Genomic DNA, 23,229 nt, shown 5'->3' with positions numbered 1-23,229 from the left:
GTTAATCTGTGTTTCTTTATTAGATCAGCTAATAGAAAGCTACATGACAGCAATGATGGTTTAAGAAGTGCACTTGAAAACAGTTTCAGCAAGTATAACAGATCATTGGTATGTATTAATGATTTTGTTACATTGTACTAGAAGGTATAAGAATTAACACACAAAATTTAAATTGGCACTTCAGTCGGTAGTCAGAAAATTGACTTTTATTCAGTGGATTCAGTGTAGGAATATACTTGTGTAGTTGAATTTTTATTAGATTTTACTTTTGTGAAATAATGGAGTTTTGTTGTAGCACAATTACTTTCCGAGGTGCTTTGAAAAGTAGTAATAGTTTTAATATGTTGCATTCAAATGTGTTTCATGAGGTGAATAAATCAGCAGTTTCTCTTTCACTAAATGATATGTTAGTTTTATGTATATGGAAGTGCCCTACCACTGAAAATACATTTTTCAGAGAAGTGGCCCCTTCAGTAGCAAGGTCTTAACCTAACCTGAACTGTTGTCCAGGCAAATCATAGGGAAAATAAATAGCAGGGACTACTGATTATTAATAGAGACCTTAGTCAGACCCTTTTGTGCTATCACAACTGCAAGGGAGTCTGTTATTGCAGATGTACCCTGACATCCTCAAACAGACAAAGGAAAGATTGAAAATAACTGAAAACCTACTCTTCACTGCCATTTTGCAATCTTGTGAAACCTAATACTAAACTCTAAAACTCATGATTGGTCATCATGAGGAAAGCAACTAGCTTTTTTGGAAGGATGGGGCCTGACTAATGGATCTACAAGGCAATACTGGACAAGAAAGAGGAAAATGGGGGTCACTGCCTGTTTTCATTATTCCATACAAATGAACATAAGTGCTTTTTTGCTGATACAAATTAGAGATTCACTGCACATGGAACAAGAGACACCATTTTCTTCTGTCATGCCCTGAAACATAAGGGAAAGTATTACTGAAAAGACAGAGGAAACTGTTTCCAGTGAATAAACATGTAGAGGCATGGCAGAATACACAGAATACTCTGTCACATATTATCAGTTGATACCTTTCCTTTCCTTCACTATCTCTCTCTAGAACTTGGAGGTAGCTCTACTGAAACTAGCTCAGCCAGTGACATTTTCCTTTTCTTTTTAGCAGTCAGCATGCCTTGTTCTAAATATTACTTTTCAAAGTTTAGCATTTTGGAGTCTTCAGGTGTAGTTAATGCAATCATCTTCTTGAAATTTCCATTGGTTTTTGTGATTCAACGTGACTATTAAGTCAGTATTAAGGCAGTAGTAGAGACTAAATGCTGTATGTAACAGGCCTTTTGACCGTCAGCTCTACGTAAAGCATAGGGTTTAATGAAATGTAATTAGGTAAATATGTATTAAAATACAAGTTTATAATTTTGATGATGCGCATTTTTTTCACAACAAACCTAGATTCTTTCACTGTCTTCATCTAACTTTGCATTTGTTATGTATCTGTTGCAGCGGTTAGCAAACACTTCACCAGGAAGTACCATTTCTAGAAGCAGTCCTAAATTTAATTGTGGACATTCCTCTTTAAATCCACAGTATGACAGGTAAGCCAGGCTTCCTTTTGTGAAATTGAAAATTACTTGGGCATCACACTTGTCTTAGAAGAGCAAATTACTGTCAAGTAACAATGAGAATAATTCTGTCTGTTTTAGAAGGAATATGTGGTCATAGCATAAGATCCAAAGTATACTCAAATCACTAGGAATCTTTTCAATTACTTCAGAAATGTCAGGAAAGCTCTTTTTAGTGCAAACCACGAACTTAGGAAAAGTTCAGACAGCCTGCTGTTTGGTCTTGCACTTTTTTGATTCTAGTTTGATTCTCTATCTCCCCTTCTTGTCTCCAAGGAGCTTCCTAGGATCTCTGCTATGTAGCCTAGGAACAACCCCATTTTTCATTGTTTGTTCAGCTTGTGCACCTTGTTTTGCCTTGCAATAATTATTACAAATATGGGCCTGATTCTTCAAAAGAATAAACACCCTCATCTCACACTGACATGCCAGAGTAGTGAATGCACTTGGATATTAGTGGGGTAAAAGTCACAGAGAATAGTAAGATATCTAAATGCAAATTCCAAATGGTCAGAGTTATATATTTTTCTGCTTAGTGGATACAGGTCATTGTTCACAGCTTCCTCAGATCATTGCAGAGACACTGAAGACACTGGGCAATGGAGCTAAACCCCAGTGCTATCAATCATCCTATTCTTTCACACTTCTTTTTAAAACAACTAGATATGCCAGCAAAAATGTGTCCTTACTCAGCTGATAGATTGATTTGTCTTCATTTTCTTTCAGTGGTACTCCAAAACTTATAGAGAGCTCTGATAAAGTTCTTAGTAGTCTGTGTTTTACATTTTGTCAAAGAGGAGAATATCCTGGATAGAGATGCTGTTTCTGTGTCAAATGTGTTTGCTGGCTGCAAAGTTTTGCTTTTTATTAGCAGTTCCTTTTTTTTTTTTTTTTGCAGATAAACCCAATTTGTTTCTCTTTGGACCCGTTGCAAATTTTTAGAGGCATCCACTACTAAGTTGCATATTAGGTTCAGTAATTTTCTGAAGGAGTAATTAAAGCCTCTCTGGTGGCTTAGTGATATCCTTCTCTATGAATATTTATTAGTATCTCCCACATGGCACAATCCTTGCATTTCCACAAAAGCGAAAAATGCAACCTACTTTAGAAGAAAGTTTATGTGGTAGGAATAAAACTCTTAACAGGTTAGACTTGGTAATATTGAAAGACAGAGATATGAATGTCCCAAACCCTGTTTGTTTTCAGTACTTTGTCTCCTGGCATCAGGTCAGCATTAAGAGGTGTTGATTTGCATTCTAACTGTGTTTTAAGCAATCTGCACAGGTGTGTTTTTTCTTGTTTTTATCTGTAACACACATCTAACTTGCTTTAAGCACATAGGAAATTCCCAGCATTGAATTCATGGTTCAGTGAGGTTGAAAATTAGTTACTTAAGACCTTTATTTCAGGGAATGTCTGACAAGCTTAACTTTGTTATAGCATGCACTCTCCTGTATTTCAGTGATTTGGTATGGCCATGAATATACCTAGGCTGATAGGTACATAGATCCAAAGAGCATGTATGCTGTGATAGTCCACAGCAAAGATCATGTTCACTCATGTGATTAATCATTGGCCTGAAAGGATGTAATTTAGAGGGTTCTGAATATTATTGCTTGGGATAATGTTGCCCCTGTCACCACCATTTGGTCTTTTGCAGGTATTCAACTCAGTAGCAACTTCATAATTTGATATTCTCCCCAGTGTATTCTGGTGTGGTGTGCCATCATGCTGGGAGCTCCCAGCCCCTCCGGGAGCAAACTCCTTTGCAAGGATTGATGCCGACCTTGTCTGTTTTAGCAGTTCAATGCATCACATCCATTCCCATCCATTCCTAATACTGCAAAACCAGTTTCTCTCCTCTCTGCTGTAACTTTGAGATCTTCCTAACCTCACTGTAGTTTGTGCCTGTCCCTGTTTTGCTGCAGAAGCACTATAATTGTTGTAGCCATCAGAAACATTTTTGTAAGATTGATTATTTTAAGATTCACTCTATTAATCTTTATTTTCTGTACTTTTATTTACATAAATGAAATTTTTTTATTTAATAAAAGTAAATCCATTCTAGTATTTTTATATATTACAGCATCCAGGATGGGGAAAAAATACAGGCTTTTGAAATAAGGCTGAGGGAAAAGAAAGGGTATGTGTGTAAAATCCTGGGTTTTATCTAGCCTTCCAAACTGTAAGAAAATGTGTTTCAATGACTTCTTCTACCATTAGTGATCTCCTGAACTTGGTTACTCCCTTTTCTGTATTTATGGCTGTTCCCTATTGGCATGTGGGCCTCTGTGAGCTAACATGTTCATTTAAATGAGATACAGTATGTCAGGGTCATTTTATGTCTTCATATAGGCCAGAATTAGCTGAACCATTGTTTATAATTTTCTGTGTGTGATGTCTTCATAGTATGGAAATTTTCTGAATGCTTTTTAAACAGTTTTTTTAAATTAATAAGTAGACAGACAGGAAGTCATCATCAATAACATAGATTAAATAATTTAATCTGATTGTGCTAAAACCTATGATTGATAAAGAAGTTCTTTATGAGGGCAAGATAAGCTTAACATGTGTCTGGACCTTAACATTAGTATTTCTAGGAACTGACTGTTTCAGAATGGCTCAGATTTTATTGGGAAAAACAAGTGTGAAATAATTTATTCTTTTCCCCTCCAATATTTTCTTATTAGGTCATCTCATTCATCTTGTGTGGATGAAGATTATGATTCTTTGGCCCTCTGTGATCCCATGCAAAGGATAAACTGTGAAGTTGACAGCTTACCTGAGAGCTGTTTTGACAGTGGTTTGTCTACCCTGAGAGATTCAAATGAGTATGATTCGGAGGTAGAATACAGGCATCAAAGGGTTTTTCAAAGGTCACAGTGTATGCAAGAAGGTTTTGGTGGTGATGCTTCTGATACAGATGTAAGTGCCAGATTTACTCCTTCTCTGAGAAAGACCTTTGGAGATAAAATTAGTTTCCTGTTTTTAAAATAGAATTGATCTTTGTCCTTTAAAATAGAATTGAGCTTTGTCCATAGACCAGTTAAAACTAAGTATTTGTGTTAAATGTATTAAAATAAGACTAGTAAAACTGTTTTGGAGAATGCATTAATAGTTCTCTGTAAAATAAAATGTTTGTTCTACATTTTTGATATATTTTTGAGGTAGTAACTTAATTTTTGAAGTACGTGCGAGTTTTGAAGTTTGTTAAACAGTATGGAGACAGTAGCTCATTTTCTAATGATAAAAAAGGAGACACTATAGAGGTAAAATAGGTTTCCAATCATTTCCTATTACTATGCTGTAGCGCTGAAGGAAAAAACATATATGAGAAAGAATTTCATACATTGACTTACATGCTAAGTATTAGAGAATTTAAAAGTGTAAGAAGGTGTCACTGTGTCTGTGTTATTGTTAGTAAAATGGAAAGAGAAGACTACACAGCAAGACTAGTATCAAAAACACTAGAACATGTTTTTTTTTAAGACATTTCTTTTGCTGTGCCTTTAGTAGAGATGTTTAATCTCTGCTATGAATAGTGTTGATTACAGCTGTGCTGTATTTAATTTAGCTTAAGTAGTGACATCATAGAGAGCAATGTCTTGTAGGTAAATTGTTAATGTTTGTAAAATAGGTTTTGAAGTAAAGTATTTGTTTATTTTAACTGTTTGTAAGCTGATTTTTTCGTAGGGAAATGAATTTGCTCTATCAGAAAGAATACTGAAAGAATTTAGGCCAGTAGACAAAATGTAGCCTATAGTCAACAGCAAATGTGAACAGACTAATCACAGTATTTTGATTAGAATTGCACAACTCTATTTGGTAATTTATCTCTCTTTAATCTGAATGTTTTAATCAACTTTAGCTGTGCCTTTCCGAAAAAAGCTTACTTTTCTTACTGGAGAACTAATTTGTACTTTCAGGTTCCAGAGATCAGGGATGAAGAAGCACACAGCCCTGATAACAGCTCTACAGTATTAGACTGGAAGTCCTCCAGTCCAGTAAGTCGAAGGAGCTCAATTGCTTCAACAAGAAAATGCATATCTGCTCTCACTTCTCAGGTAACTAGTTCTTTAGGGGAAAAAAAAGAGAGAGTGATACAGAGAAAATACTTTCTATATGAGTTGCATTAGAGGGATTATTTTTATTTTCAGTCAGATGCAAGTGAATGCACTCCGAAATACCCCACTTCAGAGAAGGCTTACAAGATTGTTCTTGCTGGAGATGCAGCAGTGGGGAAATCCAGTTTCCTTATGAGACTTTGCAAGAATGAATTTCGAGGCAATGCCAGTGCAACTCTGGGTATAGTCGTTGTTCTTCTTAAAATGCTTAAGTGAATTTTATTGCTATTTTGCAGAAGTGGGTGAAATGATTTCCTCTGATGATTGCTTGCTATGGTTACCTGAATATCCACAGTTTTGTAGACTGTAAGATCTAATTGAGTGCTAAAGCTTAGGAGTGCCTAACAGCTGTTTGTAGTGGATAATAGGGTGCTGATCTAATTTAGTTTTTTTTTTTACAAAGCTTGTTTCTGAACAACACAAAGCACCAGAAAAGGGAATTGCAGTGTAAGGAACTTAGAGAGTTTGTATGAATCGCTTTGCATTTTTCATTGCTTTCATTTTTACTCAGCTCTTTTTTCTTAGTATTTCATAGCATTCTGTGATGTCTTTCAAACTAGTTTTTGTCTCAGTTTCTTCAAAGTGTTACTGAAGCTTTGGTTTAAATACAGCTAGAAGGATTTCTGACTGATGTCTTGTATATACTATTAGAGTTGTCAGCTAACAAACTTGTTGCAATTCCAAAGACTGAATTTTTGCCTTCCAATCAAATTATAGTTACATATTTGTTTTATTGCCTCTGAGTCAGGATTTTTTTCCAATTTATACTTCTTCTCCCTGGAATTTGAAAGAAAGGTTACTTTGTAAAACATTTTCACTTCTTTGATAAAACTGTTCAGCAAAATAAAAAAAGAAAGATTGTATTTGCAGTTCAGGATACAATTTGTATCAATTCTGGGAAAATATTTGGGCAAAATATTTTTGGAATGCTTTTCTAAAGACAAATCCATTCAGGGGATTAATGTAGTTCAAAAGTATATGAATGACTGAAATCCTATAATCTATTAGATGAATTTTGAAATAATTGTTGTATATAGCACATAAGTTTTCATTTTCTGTGTTTTTTTGAAGGTTACTGTTGTTTTTTGTTAGACTATATACATGATTTTTTCAGGTGTGGATTTTCAAATGAAAAGACTAATTGTTGGTGGGGAGCCTACAGTGCTGCAACTGTGGGACACAGCTGGGCAGGAGAGGTTAGTGATCCTTTGCACTTCTCTAATTTAATTTCTTTAGTTTTATCTAGGTGAAAAAAACCCTCTAATTGTATGGTTCTACAGCAAGTCAGTATGGGCATTTATAAATGTGTATAAACAGATGGGATTTTTCTCTGCTGAGATCCCAAGACAGGTAGAACATTTGTTAGCTTTGTGATGCTTGAAGTAATTTTTGCTCTCCACAGAGAGGAATAGTTGAAGTTCACCACAGGACTGATAAATTAAATCCATCTGTCCATCTTTTGCAATACAAAAAATGGAGTAGATATATGTTGTTTTTCTATTTTTAGTCTTTAGCTTTCTTTGTCCTCAGAATTTTGCCATAAATCTCTTTACAGATTGCTGAATATATATCCAAGGTTCTTTAAATTATTGTGTAAAGTTTCTGTAAAATCCTATGACATCTTTACTTGAGAACCATTACTTCTTTACTGGCAGCCTTTGGGGGGTTATCAAGAGGTAAATCTAGCACCTTGGAAATCAGTTTAATCTGCTCATTGATCAAAATTTGGATTGGGCTGTATGTGCTTACTTTTACCTGAACGAGTGATTATGTGAAGTAGGGAAGTAGTGGCCTAGTCGTTCTCCTCCCACATAATAAATTTGTGAAGAATATTTTAATAGCCATTGTTGTTGTACTTAATTAAGTAGATTGTGTAAAATTCGTGAAAAAGGTGACTCATTTATAATTAATCCCTGGAATAACTTTATTGATTTCCTATCTTTTTTCACAGAAGATAAAGTAACCTACTCAGTTTAGGATGTTATATATAAGTGAGTCATAGAATTGTAGAACTATTAAGGTTGGAAAAGACCTCTAAGCTCATGGAGTCCAGCTGTTAACCTAGTACTGTTATATTCACCAGTAACCGTGTTCCCAAGAGCCACATCCGCATATGCCTTTGTGAACACTTCCAAGTATGTCAATTCTGCCACTTCCCTGGACAGCTCATTCCCTTGCCTGACCACCTTTTCAGAGAAGACATTTCAGTGAAGACAGTCTAATCCCCCCTGGCACAACCTGAGAACAGATTATCTCTAATAGATATGCTGTAGATTGTTTTGATATACAAAAAATTGATTGTTGTTTAGGAGGGAATCCTGTTGGTCCTTGAAGAGCACTTGTAGAGCTGCATCAGCAGTTTTCAAGAACTACTTACAAAAGAAACTATGAGGAAATTCATCATATATGGAGAGAATCTTACTAGTGAAATTAAGTAATGCTGTGTTCTTAATGATGTTAAAATTAATTATGTTTTGATAATGTCGCCTTATGTAAATCTTGTTTTTTCTGAAAGATTCCGAAGTATTGCTAAATCATACTTCAGAAGAGCAGATGGCGTCTTACTACTATATGATGTAACATGTGAGAAAAGCTTTCTTAATGTGAGAGAATGGGTGGATATGATTGAGGTAAGACCCTTAACTATATACAACTTATAAGCTATGCTTCACTACATTGTTAACCTTATCATTTATAAGATTTTCTTATTTGTAAATTGGTTAGTCAGACTGCGGGCTCTCATAGATGTAAAAGCTCCATGGAAGTCATAAACGTATCCTGGATTATTCAGTTATCATTCAGTCTAATACATCTTTCTGTAAAAGGTTGTCGTGGAATCACACTCTTCCCATTTGCTTCTTTTGGAAATGAACATAAAAGCCCATTTCATAAAACTTCTTATGAATGGCTTGAGTATTCCTTGGAGTCTTTGCATTTTAAACCAGTATGTTAAATTCCATAAATTAGCTACAATTCAAGTGAAATTTTCACTGTTTCTTTGAACTAATACTCATTAGATTGTGAATTTGCATTTAATGCAAAGCATTTTTCTAATGTGCTGGAGGTATTTAGTAGGGAAAGTGGCAAGCAAATACTTAGTTTATCTTCTGAAAGCAATTTTTTTTAATCATAGTATGCGAGTTGATAACTTTTCCCACAGTTATTTGGTCGTATAACATTTGGATACAATAACTAATTCCATTAGATTAACTTCACACATTAAATTAATGGTTGGGAAACAGGGTTTATGGGAATGGAAACATGTCTTTTCAGGCTGATTGTTAAGCTGACTGCTTACATATAGAGCTGTTCATAAAAAGTTGTCAGCATAACTTTCCTAACTTGTCAGTTTTTTCTGATGCTACACAGGACTTTTAGTGGGAAGGAAATTGGTATGACATGATGAGTTTTGCCATGTTTTTGTATTCTGAGTGTTCTAATAATAAGGAAATAAAATTCTCTTTACAGGATGCAACTCATGAGAATATTCCAATTATGATGGTAGGAAACAAGGCAGATCTCCGTCAAGCTGTTACAGAACAAGGGCAAAAATGTGTGCCTATAAACTATGGAGAAAAGCTGGCTATGGTGAGGTCCAAGTGTAACTTATGGGTATAAAATGGTATTAAGAACTTTATTCTGAAAACCATGTGAGAACCTAGAAAAACAGGAGTAATTTTCTGATCATTAGTCCAAATTGAGTAATGAGGATTCAGGGATACTTTTCATTAAAACTATCCTGTTTTGGTGATTGCTGTGTTAAATAACATCTCAATGTCTACTAAGCTGAACTTGGTTATTGGCTGGGATAGTCTTTTTTTTTTTTTTTTTTTTTTTTTTTGTAAAAAAAGTGATTGGATTAGGAGACTTGAGATTTTCTGCTTCCAAAGAGAAATTGCTGGTTTGAATAGGAAGCACACTGTTGAGTGTGTAAGGCTTTTTGACTGGCTTGTGTCTGTCCAGCTTTTGAGTGCAATATTTTCACGTTTAAGGTACTGTCTTGCATTTCTGCCACATGGTCAGAAAGAAAAAAACTTCTCTGCTATAAATAGAACTGTGAATAAGATTTTTTTGTGTGTATTTTTATGGATGCACAAACCCTATATTTTGCAGAGGAATATAGAGAATCTTAATTGTCTTAAGTCAGTAAGTGCTTGCATAATTGATTGATTAAATTGAAGCAGATACCATGTCTGTACTTATGTAAATATGTTTTTGGTTAACCTAGAATATAAGATGCTGTAGTTTCAGTAGCTGACAAGCTAGATTAAGCGATTTATGGTAGCAATGCTCTTCAAATTTTGCAGCCTTGTGAACAAGAAGATTGAATTTGGACATTAAGAACTATGGCGTGTTTTTTATTCAGTTTATTAATTCAGAATATACTGAATATAAACCGGATATAGTTACAAAACAATTACTGTTGTTTTCACAGTACTAAAGTAAATATGTTGGAGAATTAAGAGCACTAGAAGAAATCCTCTTCATTTAAATGTGTCATCATTGTTTGTGTTATTGAGGAAACCATTTGTAATTAAATATCCATGTTCACATGGGAACCATTTCACAATAGTTGGCTTATTATTTTATTTTTACTCACAGACTTATAATGCACTATTCTGTGAAACAAGTGCTAAAGATGGATCTAATATTGTAGAAGCTGTTCTTCATCTTGCTCGGTAAGTAGCTATGTTTCTTTTTTAAAATAAATATTTCTGCATATATTTTATAAGAAGGACGTTATAGATGAATATACATACAAAGATATACACATACTTTTAAAATTGTACCAAGATAAAAAAAAATTACAAAGAATACCATATTGAATTGTTAGAGATAAATAAAGGATAGGATTTATTCTCAGTTTAATCAAGTAACATTTTTGCATGCAAATGTTACAAAGCTGTCTCAATAATTATTATTTAAATTAGAGCTCAGTCATGGAGCCCACAATTTTAAAACATGTTTGATGAAGGAATTACATTTTTAATTGTACTTGGATTTACTTTTTTAATTCTCTCAAATTATTTTCAAGTGTGTATAATTCTGTGTATAATAATGTTTAATTCTTTCACATATATTACTATATATATATTTTATTATTGACCATTCTAATTAGACATGTTTTCTTTGGTGTCCCTTTCTCTGACTGACTTACAAGATAGAAATTCTATATATATTTGTTAAGCATCCTTGTATTTCTGTGATAATGTGAGAGCCAAACGTTACATTTCCACCTTTCCAAATCATTTTTGGTTACAGTATAATTTTTAAAGGCTGGTATTCTGTAAGCAATAATCACTGACATGTGTACAACTTTTAAACCTGCATTTATAAAAAGCATCCAACAACGTGCATTTTTCACTGAAGGTAAACTTACACTTGAAACTGAAGTAACTTTGTTTTATGCTTTCAGCTATGAACAAAAATTAAATTAAATACAAATTCTCAAAAGAAAATGAAAGGCAAATCAGAACATTGGGGAGTTATTAGATGTAATTGTATTTTTATCCCTAACTACTACTTGTGTAGGAAAAGTCAATATGATTCCCAAATTAGAAACTTATGAGACATGTTGATTTTGTGCACTAAACTTCATAATTTAGCCATGCAACAGATGGTGGTGAGCTCTGTAAGGTATAGTGGGAGAAACAGAACAGTGGAGATGTATAGAAATATGTTAATTGGGTGTATTTTTTGTTTGGTGATGGTTTTTTTACAGCGAAGTGCGAAAACGAAGTGATAATCAAGATGATACAAGGTCAGTAACCCGCCTGGCTGGGACACCTGTCAAAAAATCAGCGCTCACAAAAAACTGTTGCAATGTGTAAGAGACAGATAATTTTCGTGACCTAAATAACTTGTTTATTTAAATAAAAACAACCACAAAATACCCAACCAAAAAACCAAACGAACCACAAAGCCAAAATATTTAATTAAGTTTTCTTTATATTATGGGATTATACATTTGTGTTCAGAAACTACACATCATGTTAGAAATCCAGACTCTGCTGTTGTCTGATTCATATTTTTGCTTCACCCCATAGACTCCGGTTTCACTTTTTTAAAGTAATATATTGCTATGAAACTAGCTCAGAATCAATGCTACAGTAATCACAGCATGTAACATTGTAATATGTATTGTTGTTTCTACTTGCTTATGTCCTAGGTATTTTGTAACTTAGTAGTATTGTATGTCCCTCATAGGTAAAGAGAAAATTACAGCTTTGCTTAATTTAATCTTTTTACTCATGTCTGCTTGTCTAGTTTCTGAGATCCTGAGTTACGTGTTGAGGAAACATTTCTTAAGAAAACTCCAAACCCTTAAAAGGTCCAGATAAACCCTAAGTTTAGGGCATGAAGCAGAATGATATAGTCAGAAAAAGACAGTGGCAGGTGCATGAGGTTCTGGTGTAATTTCTCAAAAGTTGGTGAGTTAGAATGAATTTTATTTTGGGAGTTGGGATTTCATTCAGAATTCAGAAGTGTACTTCACATCTGATCCTAGACAGCTCAGAGGTGAAAGAAACATTTGTATGGACTATTACCATTCAAAATTAGAGAGAATGTAATGCCTGTGATCTGTAGGATTGCTGAAATGAGTTAATGTTCCTATACTTGCCTGTTTGTTTAGACTTGATCATTATTAGTAATACAGAATGATACAGATTGTAATTTTTCCCTTGTGTTTCAAATGTCTTCCAGTCAGTCAGTAATTGAGGGATTGTAATAACACATGGGAGTCTGATTTAATGGGGATTTTTTTCATGCATTTTTAAAGTTTTAAGTCATATGAAAGAATTGCTGCGCATGTACAAGCATCTGCAAAAGCTGTTCATGAAAAGAAAACCCTGACATGAACAGCAATCACTTAACCTTAATGAGAATTCTTTTGCCTGAAATTAGGAAAGTTCTTAGCAACTCACTCAGAGGTGGTAGCTTAGGTGTCAGCCTCTCTAATAAGTTATTATTGCTTAAAATAGTTTCTGAGAGTTCTATAATGTAGTAAAAGTTGTAGGTATTTATATGGTTAACAATCATGATCTAGTTCTTCTTAACTTTCATTAATTTTGATCAAAATGGGATAGGCCCTACTGAGAACCAGAAGACTGTTTGTCTCCTCTATAACTAAGAATAAAACTTCTCCAGACTGAAAGCTAGCTCAGTAAATCAACCTTTGATAAAGTTTTGTGGGCTAATTGGAAACCTGTATGACTAGCAGCTGTTACATTTTATCAGCACTGTATTTGAACACTGTCTAGCCTGTACTGTGTTATCTGTTGTCTAAAATGCAAAGTTCTTAGGATGATTCATAATTAAAAAAAAAAGAGATATTTAAAGTAGGAAAAGCAGTATTTTTAGGCATCCTTTCAAACTCTAATCAGCGCAGTTAATCCTCAGGTAATTACCTGAAAATTTGTTCTTAACAACTCAGAGAAATCTAATGCCAGAATGAATAAGACAATTTATTTCACAGTATAGTAGTTCAGCTTTAGAGGAGAATATATGTTTGGTGGGTTTTTTTTTCTTTTTTAACTACTAAGAGAATCTTCACACAGTACCTTATTCCATTCAGGAGACTTCAGGGTTGTAGCATTTCCCCACACAGCAGTAAAAGAGGCCTTACTGTGGTCCTGAGACTTTTCTGGACCAGGTGACAGAGAATGAAGGACACTCAGGTGTATCAGGAATATGTCTAGTCCACATACATATTGTCTGATATTAACCTTGTATTGTTTAAACAAGAAAGTTTCAGTTTCAATGAGCTTCTCTGAGAAGAAAACCTGTGCTTAACTGAGTGCATTGCTGAGGGCCTCTTCCGTGTTCTTTGTGTGTGAAACCTCCCTCTCCATGAGCGAAATGGAAGTAGAATTCATTTGGGATGTATTTGCCGATCATTCTTCCTGCAGCAGTAGGAAGAGAGGAAGACGATTTCTGATGGTTTCTGAAGTGTGAGGTTACAACATGTAGGCATTTGCATTTTCTCAATGTTGCTAACTTGTGTTAGCTGTAGGACTTAGTCTGAGGCTCTGCAGTAAATAAGGAGAAATATATTTTCCTAGGCTTTAGTGACTCACCTCTGTGACCAAAGCATTTTGGTTGGATACAGGGAATCACATAAATTTGCCTTCAGGAAGGATTTCTGGAAGTGATTTTGTCCAACATCCCAAGGACCCCAAGCAGAGATGGACTTTTGTCTGCCCTAGTTTAGGTTAGCTGTGGGTTTGGCTAGCCAGGCTCTGGAGATCTCCCAGGAGAGAGGTACCACCACCATTCTGGGCAACCTGTTCCCATCCTTGCCCTCCCCTTCTGGATAAACATTTCTCATCATGTCAGTTTCCCAAGTGGCTACAAATTTGTAGCAGTTTCCCCTCATTATGTCACCTACCTCTGAGAGAAGTTTGACTACAATCTTTGTGACTCACCCCTTTGTTGTCTGTAATCTTCTTTGGCCTTCTCTTGACTGGTATAATAACTTCAGGAGGTACCTCTTGGAAATGGGGGTTCCATATCCCAGAATTAGAAACTTGTGTAGAAATTGCTTTCATATCTAGTATTTTTATTATACAGAGAGTCATGTATAAATGTCCATGCCTGTAGAGAGGGTTGTTGAAGAATGTGAGTTCAGGGGCCTCCCTTCACACCTGTTTTTCTCTCTCTGCAGGATTAGGCCATTGATATTTTGGGTACTTTTTCCACCACTATCTTGTATTATTTAGCCAATTTATATAACTCAAGTTCCTTTTTTTAAGCACTGTAATTTTCTTTGTATCATGCAAAGCAACTTTAATTTTAAACAGTATTGCTTTCAAATAAATTCAGGATTGAAAACTGTTAACTATTAACAAAGTTTTGCCTTGAAGTAGTTTTATGATCAATCTTATAACTTAAAGAGCACTACCAAATGGGGATATAGCTATAGCTCAGTGAGAACTGTTTTTAGAAATCCTGTGTTAATCAGATCCATCATGTCTTGAGTGTTCATGTACTATGCTGAATTCGTGTTACAGCAAGAGAACTTGGAAACATATTTAGAGTTTAAAGCATATATTTATACAATGCATGAATTTTTCTGTTGTTTTGCTTTTAAGAGTTACCTTGCCTTCAACCTGAAGGGTAAAATGGCAAACATCAGCTTTATGCTCTGACATGGTTGCACTATGGTCTTTTGTATGTTCATTTAATCACACAAAGTTATTTTTTTTAGTTAGTGAATGTTCCCTTAGTACATGTATTTATTTGAAAAGTTCTTTCATATTTTTCCTCATAATCTGTAACTGAATTATTTTTATTCAGTTGATATAGAAGCATTTTTTAATATTGGGGTTTTTTGACCTGTTTTAATTGTAATCTTTACTACATTTCCGAGGCAACAATTTCAGTGAGATGCTTTAAAAATGCTTCCATCATATAAGTTCTTGTAGCCACTGTGTGCCTTGCAGGGCTTCGCATATATTAGTGGCTTAATAGGACAATATGAAGCTTCCAAATACAGTTAGGCTTTACACACCTTAAATATTTTTCTGCCTATCTACTTTTATATTGACTACAAAAACCTCTATTATGTGAAGAAAAAAAATAAAATTGCAAGTCTGTATGGTATGCTAAAATATACTTCAAGGAAAATATCTGTGGGGCACTCCTGCAAAGAGCATCATGTAGATTTGCATACATGTCTTGGTTTGAGATAAGCAACTGCCAACCCCCCCAAGCACAGAGAGAAAAACCTCCCTCCTAACACCAGGGAAAGGGAGGAAAAGAGAGGGGAAAGAAAAAAAAACACTTCAAACTGCATTTATACTAAATCTACATATATTTTTCACAGAAAGAAAGAGACAATTAGAAGAGAGTACAAATATACACTCACACAAGTCTACAACAACAAGTTCCCCACCTCAACTTCTTAACGAACACACAAATTCTACTGTCCTAACTACACATTACTTAAGAAGAAGCTTATTCCCCAGGGAGACAAACCCAAGCAGAAAGGAGAGACCCAGAACAACACATTTTACTTTCCTGAGGTACCCTGTGAGCCAGTGGTGGGCCTGGTCCTCTCCATCCCCCCTGGGACAGCATCGTGTGTCCTCCCAAGAGGAGGGCTGAGAAGCCACTGACTTAACCACTCCCACACTGGTTCCTCCTTCCCTGGAGATGATGTCATAATGTGGTATGGAATACAAAATTACTGGCTAGAAGAGGTCAGCTGTTAGCTCAGCCCAGCTCAAGTCAGCTGACAGCTTCGGCCTAGTCCACACTTCAGGGCCCAAATCTAGGCCCACCTAGGTGAACCCATAACATTCTCCACCCCTTATTCCATACCATATTATGTCACTCATATCTTAGGTTCTCATGCTTAAACACTTATTTTTTCAGGGCTGATTTCCACCCCTCCATAATGTGGCTAAGAGTCCATTAGGATGGGGTAGATATTTCAGATGGAAACAAAGCAGGTCATCTCAGGTCATCTTTTCTGATGGTTCATGTCTTTCAATAGGGTTACCATCCTCTCTTCAGGAGTCTCTAGTTTCCCACTGGGGTTAAAATAGTGTTCACAGTCAGATCCACCCCTTGGCCTCGTCCACCTACAGGTGGTCTGAGGCATCATAGGCCCACTGAGCCAGGAACAACCCTCCCCCAGCCAGTCCAGGGTGTGATGTTCTTCATTGGCTCGGCTCTTGGGCACATCAACACTCACATGATGGGTTTTCAAAGATTCAACTCAAACGGCAGTGTCCCACCACACATCAACAGCTTACGCAGGCTTCTCTTCATGTCTTTCTCCTCGGTCACACAGAAGTACTACAGTTCACCATGTGACCCATCCCCCTTAGCAGCAGTCCTAACAGCTTTGGCAGCCTCGGAAGCAGCCCCGACAGCAGCACAAGCAAGCAGCAGAGGCAGGAGCAGCCCCAGCGGCTCGCCAGCCCTGGCTCGCTTGCAGCCCTGGCTTGGCTTGCAGCCTCTCACGGCTCGCGGCCTCTCATGGCTCGCAGCCTCTCACGGCTCACAGCCTCTCACGGCTCATGGCCTCTCATGGCTCGTGGCCTCTCACAGCTCACAGCCTCTCATGGCTCGTGGCCTCTCACAGCTCACAGCCTCTCACGGCTCGCAGCCTCCCCCGGCTCGCTCGCAGCCCTGGTGGCAGCCCCGCCAGTGACAGCTCCGGCTCCTGCGGGTCGCTCAGCACTGCGGGCGCTGGTTCTGGGTGCCGCATCTGTTGGGTTCTCTGCAGGGGGCTCCGCAGCACCTCTTTTCCCTGTTCACTGGGGTCTCACAATGGCAAGCACTCTTCACAACTGTGGATAACCTTAGGAACAGTGTTCACGGTTAAATCCACCCCTCGACTTTATCCACCTACAGGTGGCCTGAGGGACGATGGGCCCATTGAGCCAGGAACAACTCCTCCCCATGCCAGTCCAGGTGAGATGCTCCTCATCAGCTCCTGGGCACATCAGCATTCACATGATGAGTCCTCAGGGATTCAACTCAAACAGCCGTGTCTTGCCACACACGAACAGCTTTCATGGGCCTCTCTTTTCTGCAGTGGCTGCATTCACAGCAGGCACCAGTCGAGCTGTTTGAACTCACAAAGACAGTGAAACAGTGAAAACGAGCATTCAACAGCAAGGGAGAGTTGTTTACATTTTCTGTTCTGGATGTACTTAAACAAGGCACTTATCAATCTATGTTTCTACAACAATCCTCCCGGGAAGCCTGCCAAGATCCTGGGACACCCGCCAAGGTCCTCTGCCGCTCCCGAGTTTCCCGGCCAACGCACCATTAGCTGTCTTGGTTTGAGATAAGCAACTGCCAACCCCCCCAAGCACAGAGAGAAAAACCTCCCTCCTAACACCAGGGAAAGGGAGGAAAAGAGAGGGGAAAGAAAAAAAAACACTTCAAACTGCATTTATACTAAATCTACATATATTTTTCACAGAAAGAAAGAGACAATTAGAAGAGAGTACAAATATACACTCACACAAGTCTACAACAACAAGTTCCCCACCTCAACTTCTTAACGAACACACAAATTCTACTGTCCTAACTACACATTACTTAAGAAGAAGCTTATTCCCCAGGGAGACAAACCCAAGCAGAAAGGAGAGACCCAGAACAACACATTTTACTTTCCTGAGGTACCCTGTGAGCCAGTGGTGGGCCTGGTCCTCTCCATCCCCCCTGGGACAGCATCGTGTGTCCTCCCAAGAGGAGGGCTGAGAAGCCACTGACTTAACCACTCCCACACTGGTTCCTCCTTCCCTGGAGATGATGTCATAATGTGGTATGGAATACAAAATTACTGGCTAGAAGAGGTCAGCTGTTGGCTCAGCCCAGCTCAAGTCAGCTGACAGCTTCGGCCTAGTCCACACTTCAGGGCCCAAATCTAGGCCCACCTAGGTGAACCCATAACAATGTAGATCCCCAAATAAAGTAATAGGTTCTGTGCTAGTGCAGGCAATCCATATATAGATCCTTTGAAAGTGGTTTGCTTTTTTACCACTACTTTACAACAATGCTAGGCAGCATTTTAGGGAAAAACACTTTAGTTGAAGATCCTAACCTGTAAACGAAAGGGACAAATATATTTTCAAGGCACTTCATTATATTAAAAAGTAACATATTTCCAAGATGTTTCTGGATGTATCAGATAATTATAAAAATGGATCAATATTTAATGTGGAGTTCAAATGCTCTTTCCCACTACCTCTGCTAGACTTGATGCAGTATGTAATTGTCTCGGTTTGAGGGGAAAAACCAAAATGTTTTACCCACAAGCAGGGGAGGGGCCTCCTCCACAATAATCACACCACTCTTTATCAAATTTAAGAAAAGGAATTTTAATACAAGAAGGATAACTGCTATATATATATATATATATATATATATATATGTAAACAGACTAGTGCAACCCACTTCCCCAACACCATAAGAGAAAAAAAAAACAAGAACAAAACCCAGCAGGTTTTCCTCCGGGAGAAAAGGTTATACTTAAGTGTCACAGCCCAGCTGGCTGCAGAGTGAGTTTCAGTCCCTCTCCAGCGAAACAGACGAGCAGTGGGCTTTCAGATGGACTCAGTCTCTTCCCCCTGTGTTCCCCGTCCAAGAAGCAGAAAGGTACGAGCAACCAGCAGCAAATCCAAAGCAGGCAGCAGCACGGCAGGAAAAAGGTAGTCCGAAGTAGGCAGCGGCAAGACAGCCAGGGAAAACCCCAGCAGTAACCAGCAGGGCAGCCTGCCTCCTTGGAGCCCCCACTCCCCCGTTCCGCCGAGCCAAGACTGAGGAGAATATCCAAAAAAAAAACCAAAAGAGACAAACCTGCCCCCACCCCAGCGATCACAGTTAACTGCTTCTTTTGTTAACCGCTGGCCTGGGCAGTTAAGTGGCAGGGGAGAGAATTTACATAATAATCCCAAACTACAACAGTAATACTATTCCTCTGACCCTGTCTGGGCTTCTTATGGATTAGAGAAGGTTTTTACAGCACCAGTTATCATATTATTTCTCTTCCACTATATTACTACGAGTTCCTTCTCATTGGTATCCTTAGGACTGCTAATATCAATATTTATCATTATTCATTTTTTTAAACTAACTTGTTTTTCTGAGAGAACTTGATATGTGAAATGTATGTGTGAATAAATTACTTTGTACAAAGAAGTCCTTTTTCTACAGTTTCTGTTCCCAGAGTTATAGCTTCAGATAGCTGAACTAAGAGGAAATTAGTCATTGCGTGGCTGGATAACAAATAAAACTAAGCTGTGGAGGTTTCCCACTGAATATTGAAGTATGCCAAATAAAAGTGTATTTTCATGCTAATATGAGGAAAAAATTGTGCCCATTGCACGTTCATATTTTAATAGAAGTCTGTATATTATATAAATAAGGTTTGAAATGGAGAAAAGGAGTTTTTTAAAACAAATTATATTGTTTACAAGTAAAACTGGTGTTCATGCAATTTGTTGCTCCTTAAATCTATTGATCACTGCATTTACTGTAATTTTGTGTATATATTTGTTTAAAACCTATACATTTCCTGTATTACAAATTAATTGTATAATAAAATGCACTTCAGTACCTGTTTTTCTTCAGTGTATTTTCTTTTTATCAATGGTCATGAGCAGCAGTCCAGTGTAGCATCTGTGACCTTTCAGCTTAATGTTGCTAATGGTTCACCAATTTCTGTAGCCAACTCGATACAAGAGAGATGCAACCAACCACTAGTATCAGGGTGCCTCCAAAGTTTTAGCCTCAATGAACAATGTCTCAATTTAAAAAGAAACCCAGATGTCTATCAAAGGAAGTTAGGAATCCTGGACTAGGAAGAGGGCTTCTCTCTACTCAAAAACCACAACCTTTGACATTAAGAGACTTTAATCAGAAAATGTAGAGAAGAGGTTAACAGTTCTTTACAACAAATATAAATGCCTATAAGCAAAACCAGAACAGAACAAACGGCAGCACTGCAGCCAAAACTTTCCAACAAATTCAGTCCCATTTGTGCCCCTTCGGCGCAGTTGCACTCACGACCAGCAGGGGGGCGCTGTCGCCCCGCGGGTGGAGGGGCTGCGGGTCTCGCTCATGGCCAGCAGGGGGCGCTGTCGGGCCTGCGGGGCACAGACATGGATGGGGAGCGGCGCCGATCCCGGAGCTCAGGTCGGAATGGCACACCCTGGGATAAGCTGGAACGTTTCTCCTGGGTAGTGCAAGGACCCTCACTGTCTTTTGTCTGAAACTGTTGGGGGGATTAGCAGCTCCTCTGCAGGTAGCGCCAGCCCATTGAAGACCCTGTAGTGAATCCAGGCAGTGGTGATTGCCCGCTCAGGAGAACTGCACAGGACATGCGGAGTCAGGGGGTGGCAAACCAGGAATTCCCTCTCCCAGTATTGCCACCAGCCCAACAAGTGGTGTCTGGACACGCATGCAGACGGAGGACAAAGGTGTAGCAGCAAAAAATGAGCACTGGGAAACCTCTCTCTCACCACCTCCCAAGCCAGGGAAAGAGTAGAAGTTCTCTCCCCCCAAAAAAGAAAACACCTCCTCCAGTCCTCTCCCCACACAAGTCGTTGGAATGCAAAGCTATTAGCTATCCCTTTGTTTAGGCTTTAGACGGTTAGCTGTCTCTGGGAGCAGGTAGTGAGTGAGCTGGGCTTCAACAAGCTATCTTGTTCTGAGTCTCAACCTCCAAACCACTGTGTTGGCAAGGGACAAAAAACTAAACCAAACCCATGAAAGATTTTGAAATGAAAACAAACATTCATCAGTTTATGTCTGTCCTGGGAGATGTCAACTCTCTACTCCCCATTGAAAACAGATTCTATCACTCTAGATCCATAAGCACCCTGAAAGACATCCAGCAAGACACAGGAAGTATAACAACAAAATGTTTCTATTTCTCTGAACTCAAACAAAATGCAAGTAGCATTATATACAAACATCCACATACTATGCATGCATACATGTATGTGAAACAATGACTGCTGTCTTTCCCTTAAAAAATTAAAATCCTAGATCACAGGAGCCTTCCTACAGCAGTTTTCATAAAAGGTAATGGTAATATCAGTGTTCTTATCATCTTCGCCTCTTCATGTATGTCTGCTCTATATCCAAGGTTGTATCTTGCTAAGCATATACTGGCAACTACTTTTGCTTTTGATACACACAGAGTACTATTAGTACTTTATTGCAAAGTGCTTTGGGCTACCTTGTACATAGAATCACAGAATCATTGAGGATGAAGACCCTGAGGATCTTTGAGTCCAGCCATTAACCCAGCACTACCATCACTAAACCATGTCCCTAAGTGCCGCATCTGCATGTATTTTAAATCCCTGTAGAGGTGGTGACTCAACCATGTATCTGGGTAAAGCTACTGTAACAATATTTGTATCCCTTTCCATAATTAGTATTTGTATCAACATTTGAGTCTAGAAGTTTCTTGGAATGATTGCCCTTCAAGATTTGTGTGAATGAGTTAGGTTGCCGGGTGGTCCTAAGGGATAAATAGTGTCTTTTCTGAAGACTTCACGGACAATTTGAGCCCTACATTTCCCACATAATAGCTGTGCTTTTTGAAGAGGAACATGAATAATTGTCCTTAAGTGAGGAAGATACATAGATAATTTTGTGTGTATAATGGAGTGATAGCTTTTTCTTCCTGCTAAAGAAAGACTTGTGTCTTTTTTTTTTAATTTGTTTTTATTTTATTTTTTTTAATCCATCTGGGCATATTTACAAATAATGAAGTACTAGGAAGCATAGGAGTCAAGCCTGTGAGTAGTGGCTTTCCCAGAGAGCATGATGACTAATCAGCTTTTTAACTGAGTTCAAAATAACATATGACACTTTAAGTGAATGAAAAAATAGGTACTGTAAAGCATGAAATATCTTTGGCGATTAGCTACTGATAGTATTTTGTTGAATAAAAGTGGTGAAATTATACTTCCAAAGAATACATTTGAAGCTAGATGAGGAGCTTTAAAATCCAAGCAGTGCAGCACAGAAGTGTCTGTATAACTTTGAATGAAAGGTGTATAACCAGTTTTAACCTCAATCTATTTCTTTAAAGATAGATTCTGTAAACATTTTGTGAAGGCAGAATATTTAGTTATTTTCCATATTTTCCTTACTTTTATCTGATAGTTGAGGTTTATGAATTAGAGAAGTGAGTACTTTATATGATTTCTTTTTGAAGGAAAGTTGCTTATCCAAAAAAATGAAACCTAATATTTGAAGACCAAAAATCAGTCTGCACAGCACGTCCAAAAAGACTTTCTGCTCTGCTCACGAGTTTTCTAGTTCTTATTTTAGTGGGGTTTTTTATCTTTACCTTTCTCCTGCGTTTCTGTCTATCCATCCCATACTATCATTATACTCCTTCCATGCTTTTACACACCCCTTCCATTCCTCTACTTCCAATTCATGTCTTTTCTGATTTTCTTTCACACATAGCTATTTCTTTGCAAACTTCCATCCCTTCTCTTTCACAGTGCAAAGATTTTTTCTTCTGACAGTCCCAGATCTGTCTCTGCCCTGGCTCAGGGAAAACTTTCTCAGATAATCATGTGATAGGTTTTTTTGCCATGTTACTATAATAGAGTCCAGATGGTAGACACTTTCTCTGAGAGATTTCAGGTAGCAAAATATGTTTGTATGACCGATTCTTTTCAGATCAAAGCATGTTGGTGAAGTAGAAAAGTGCACTGCAGGAACCTAGAAGAGTGCATGTGTACCAGAGACTAATTATTAGTTAGACAGCTGTTTTGTCTTTAGCACACTCTTCTGCCATGTTCATTACAGAACTAAGAAATGTGATAATGCAAGAAGAAAGAGCTTTGCTGTGTTCAACTGCAGCATTGTAGCTTTGAGTTAACAAAAAGATTTTGTTTGTCAGAGCACAATGCATGATAATCCAAAAGGCATTGTCAAACTGAAAGACTAAAAGTGATGTGAACAAATTGGTGTGATTTTTTTGTTTTTGTTTTTTTTGTTGTTTGTTT

At 37.6% G+C, this 23,229-nt stretch overlaps 1 protein-coding gene across 2 annotated transcripts in view; it reads left to right on the top strand.

Moving 5' to 3' along the window:
• The window catches only part of RASEF (RAS and EF-hand domain containing), a 43,527-nt gene extending 23,817 nt beyond the window's left edge, over positions 1-19,710 (top strand). The window contains exons 8-17 of one of the 2 annotated variants that reach the window (XM_071581203.1): positions 24-108; positions 1,486-1,577; positions 4,295-4,529; positions 5,531-5,668; positions 5,762-5,909; positions 6,843-6,924; positions 8,244-8,358; positions 9,197-9,316; positions 10,331-10,407; positions 11,451-19,710. In XM_071581203.1, coding sequence (XP_071437304.1) covers positions 24-108; positions 1,486-1,577; positions 4,295-4,529; positions 5,531-5,668; positions 5,762-5,909; positions 6,843-6,924; positions 8,244-8,358; positions 9,197-9,316; positions 10,331-10,407; positions 11,451-11,559 — 1,201 coding nt within the window. In that variant the 3' untranslated portion in view covers positions 11,560-19,710. Of the gene's footprint in view, positions 1-23; positions 109-1,485; positions 1,578-4,294; positions 4,530-5,530; positions 5,669-5,740; positions 5,910-6,842; positions 6,925-8,243; positions 8,359-9,196; positions 9,317-10,330; positions 10,408-11,450 lie in introns of both variants that reach the window. The other variant, XM_071581202.1, reaches the window with a different exon arrangement.
• Positions 19,711-23,229: the final 3,519 nt, after the last annotated feature.

This window comes from Pithys albifrons, chromosome Z, assembly GCF_047495875.1.
Source record: "Pithys albifrons albifrons isolate INPA30051 chromosome Z, PitAlb_v1, whole genome shotgun sequence".
NCBI classification, from domain to species: domain Eukaryota; kingdom Metazoa; phylum Chordata; class Aves; order Passeriformes; family Thamnophilidae; genus Pithys; species Pithys albifrons.
This window is presented reverse-complemented; position numbering and strand designations above follow the sequence as displayed.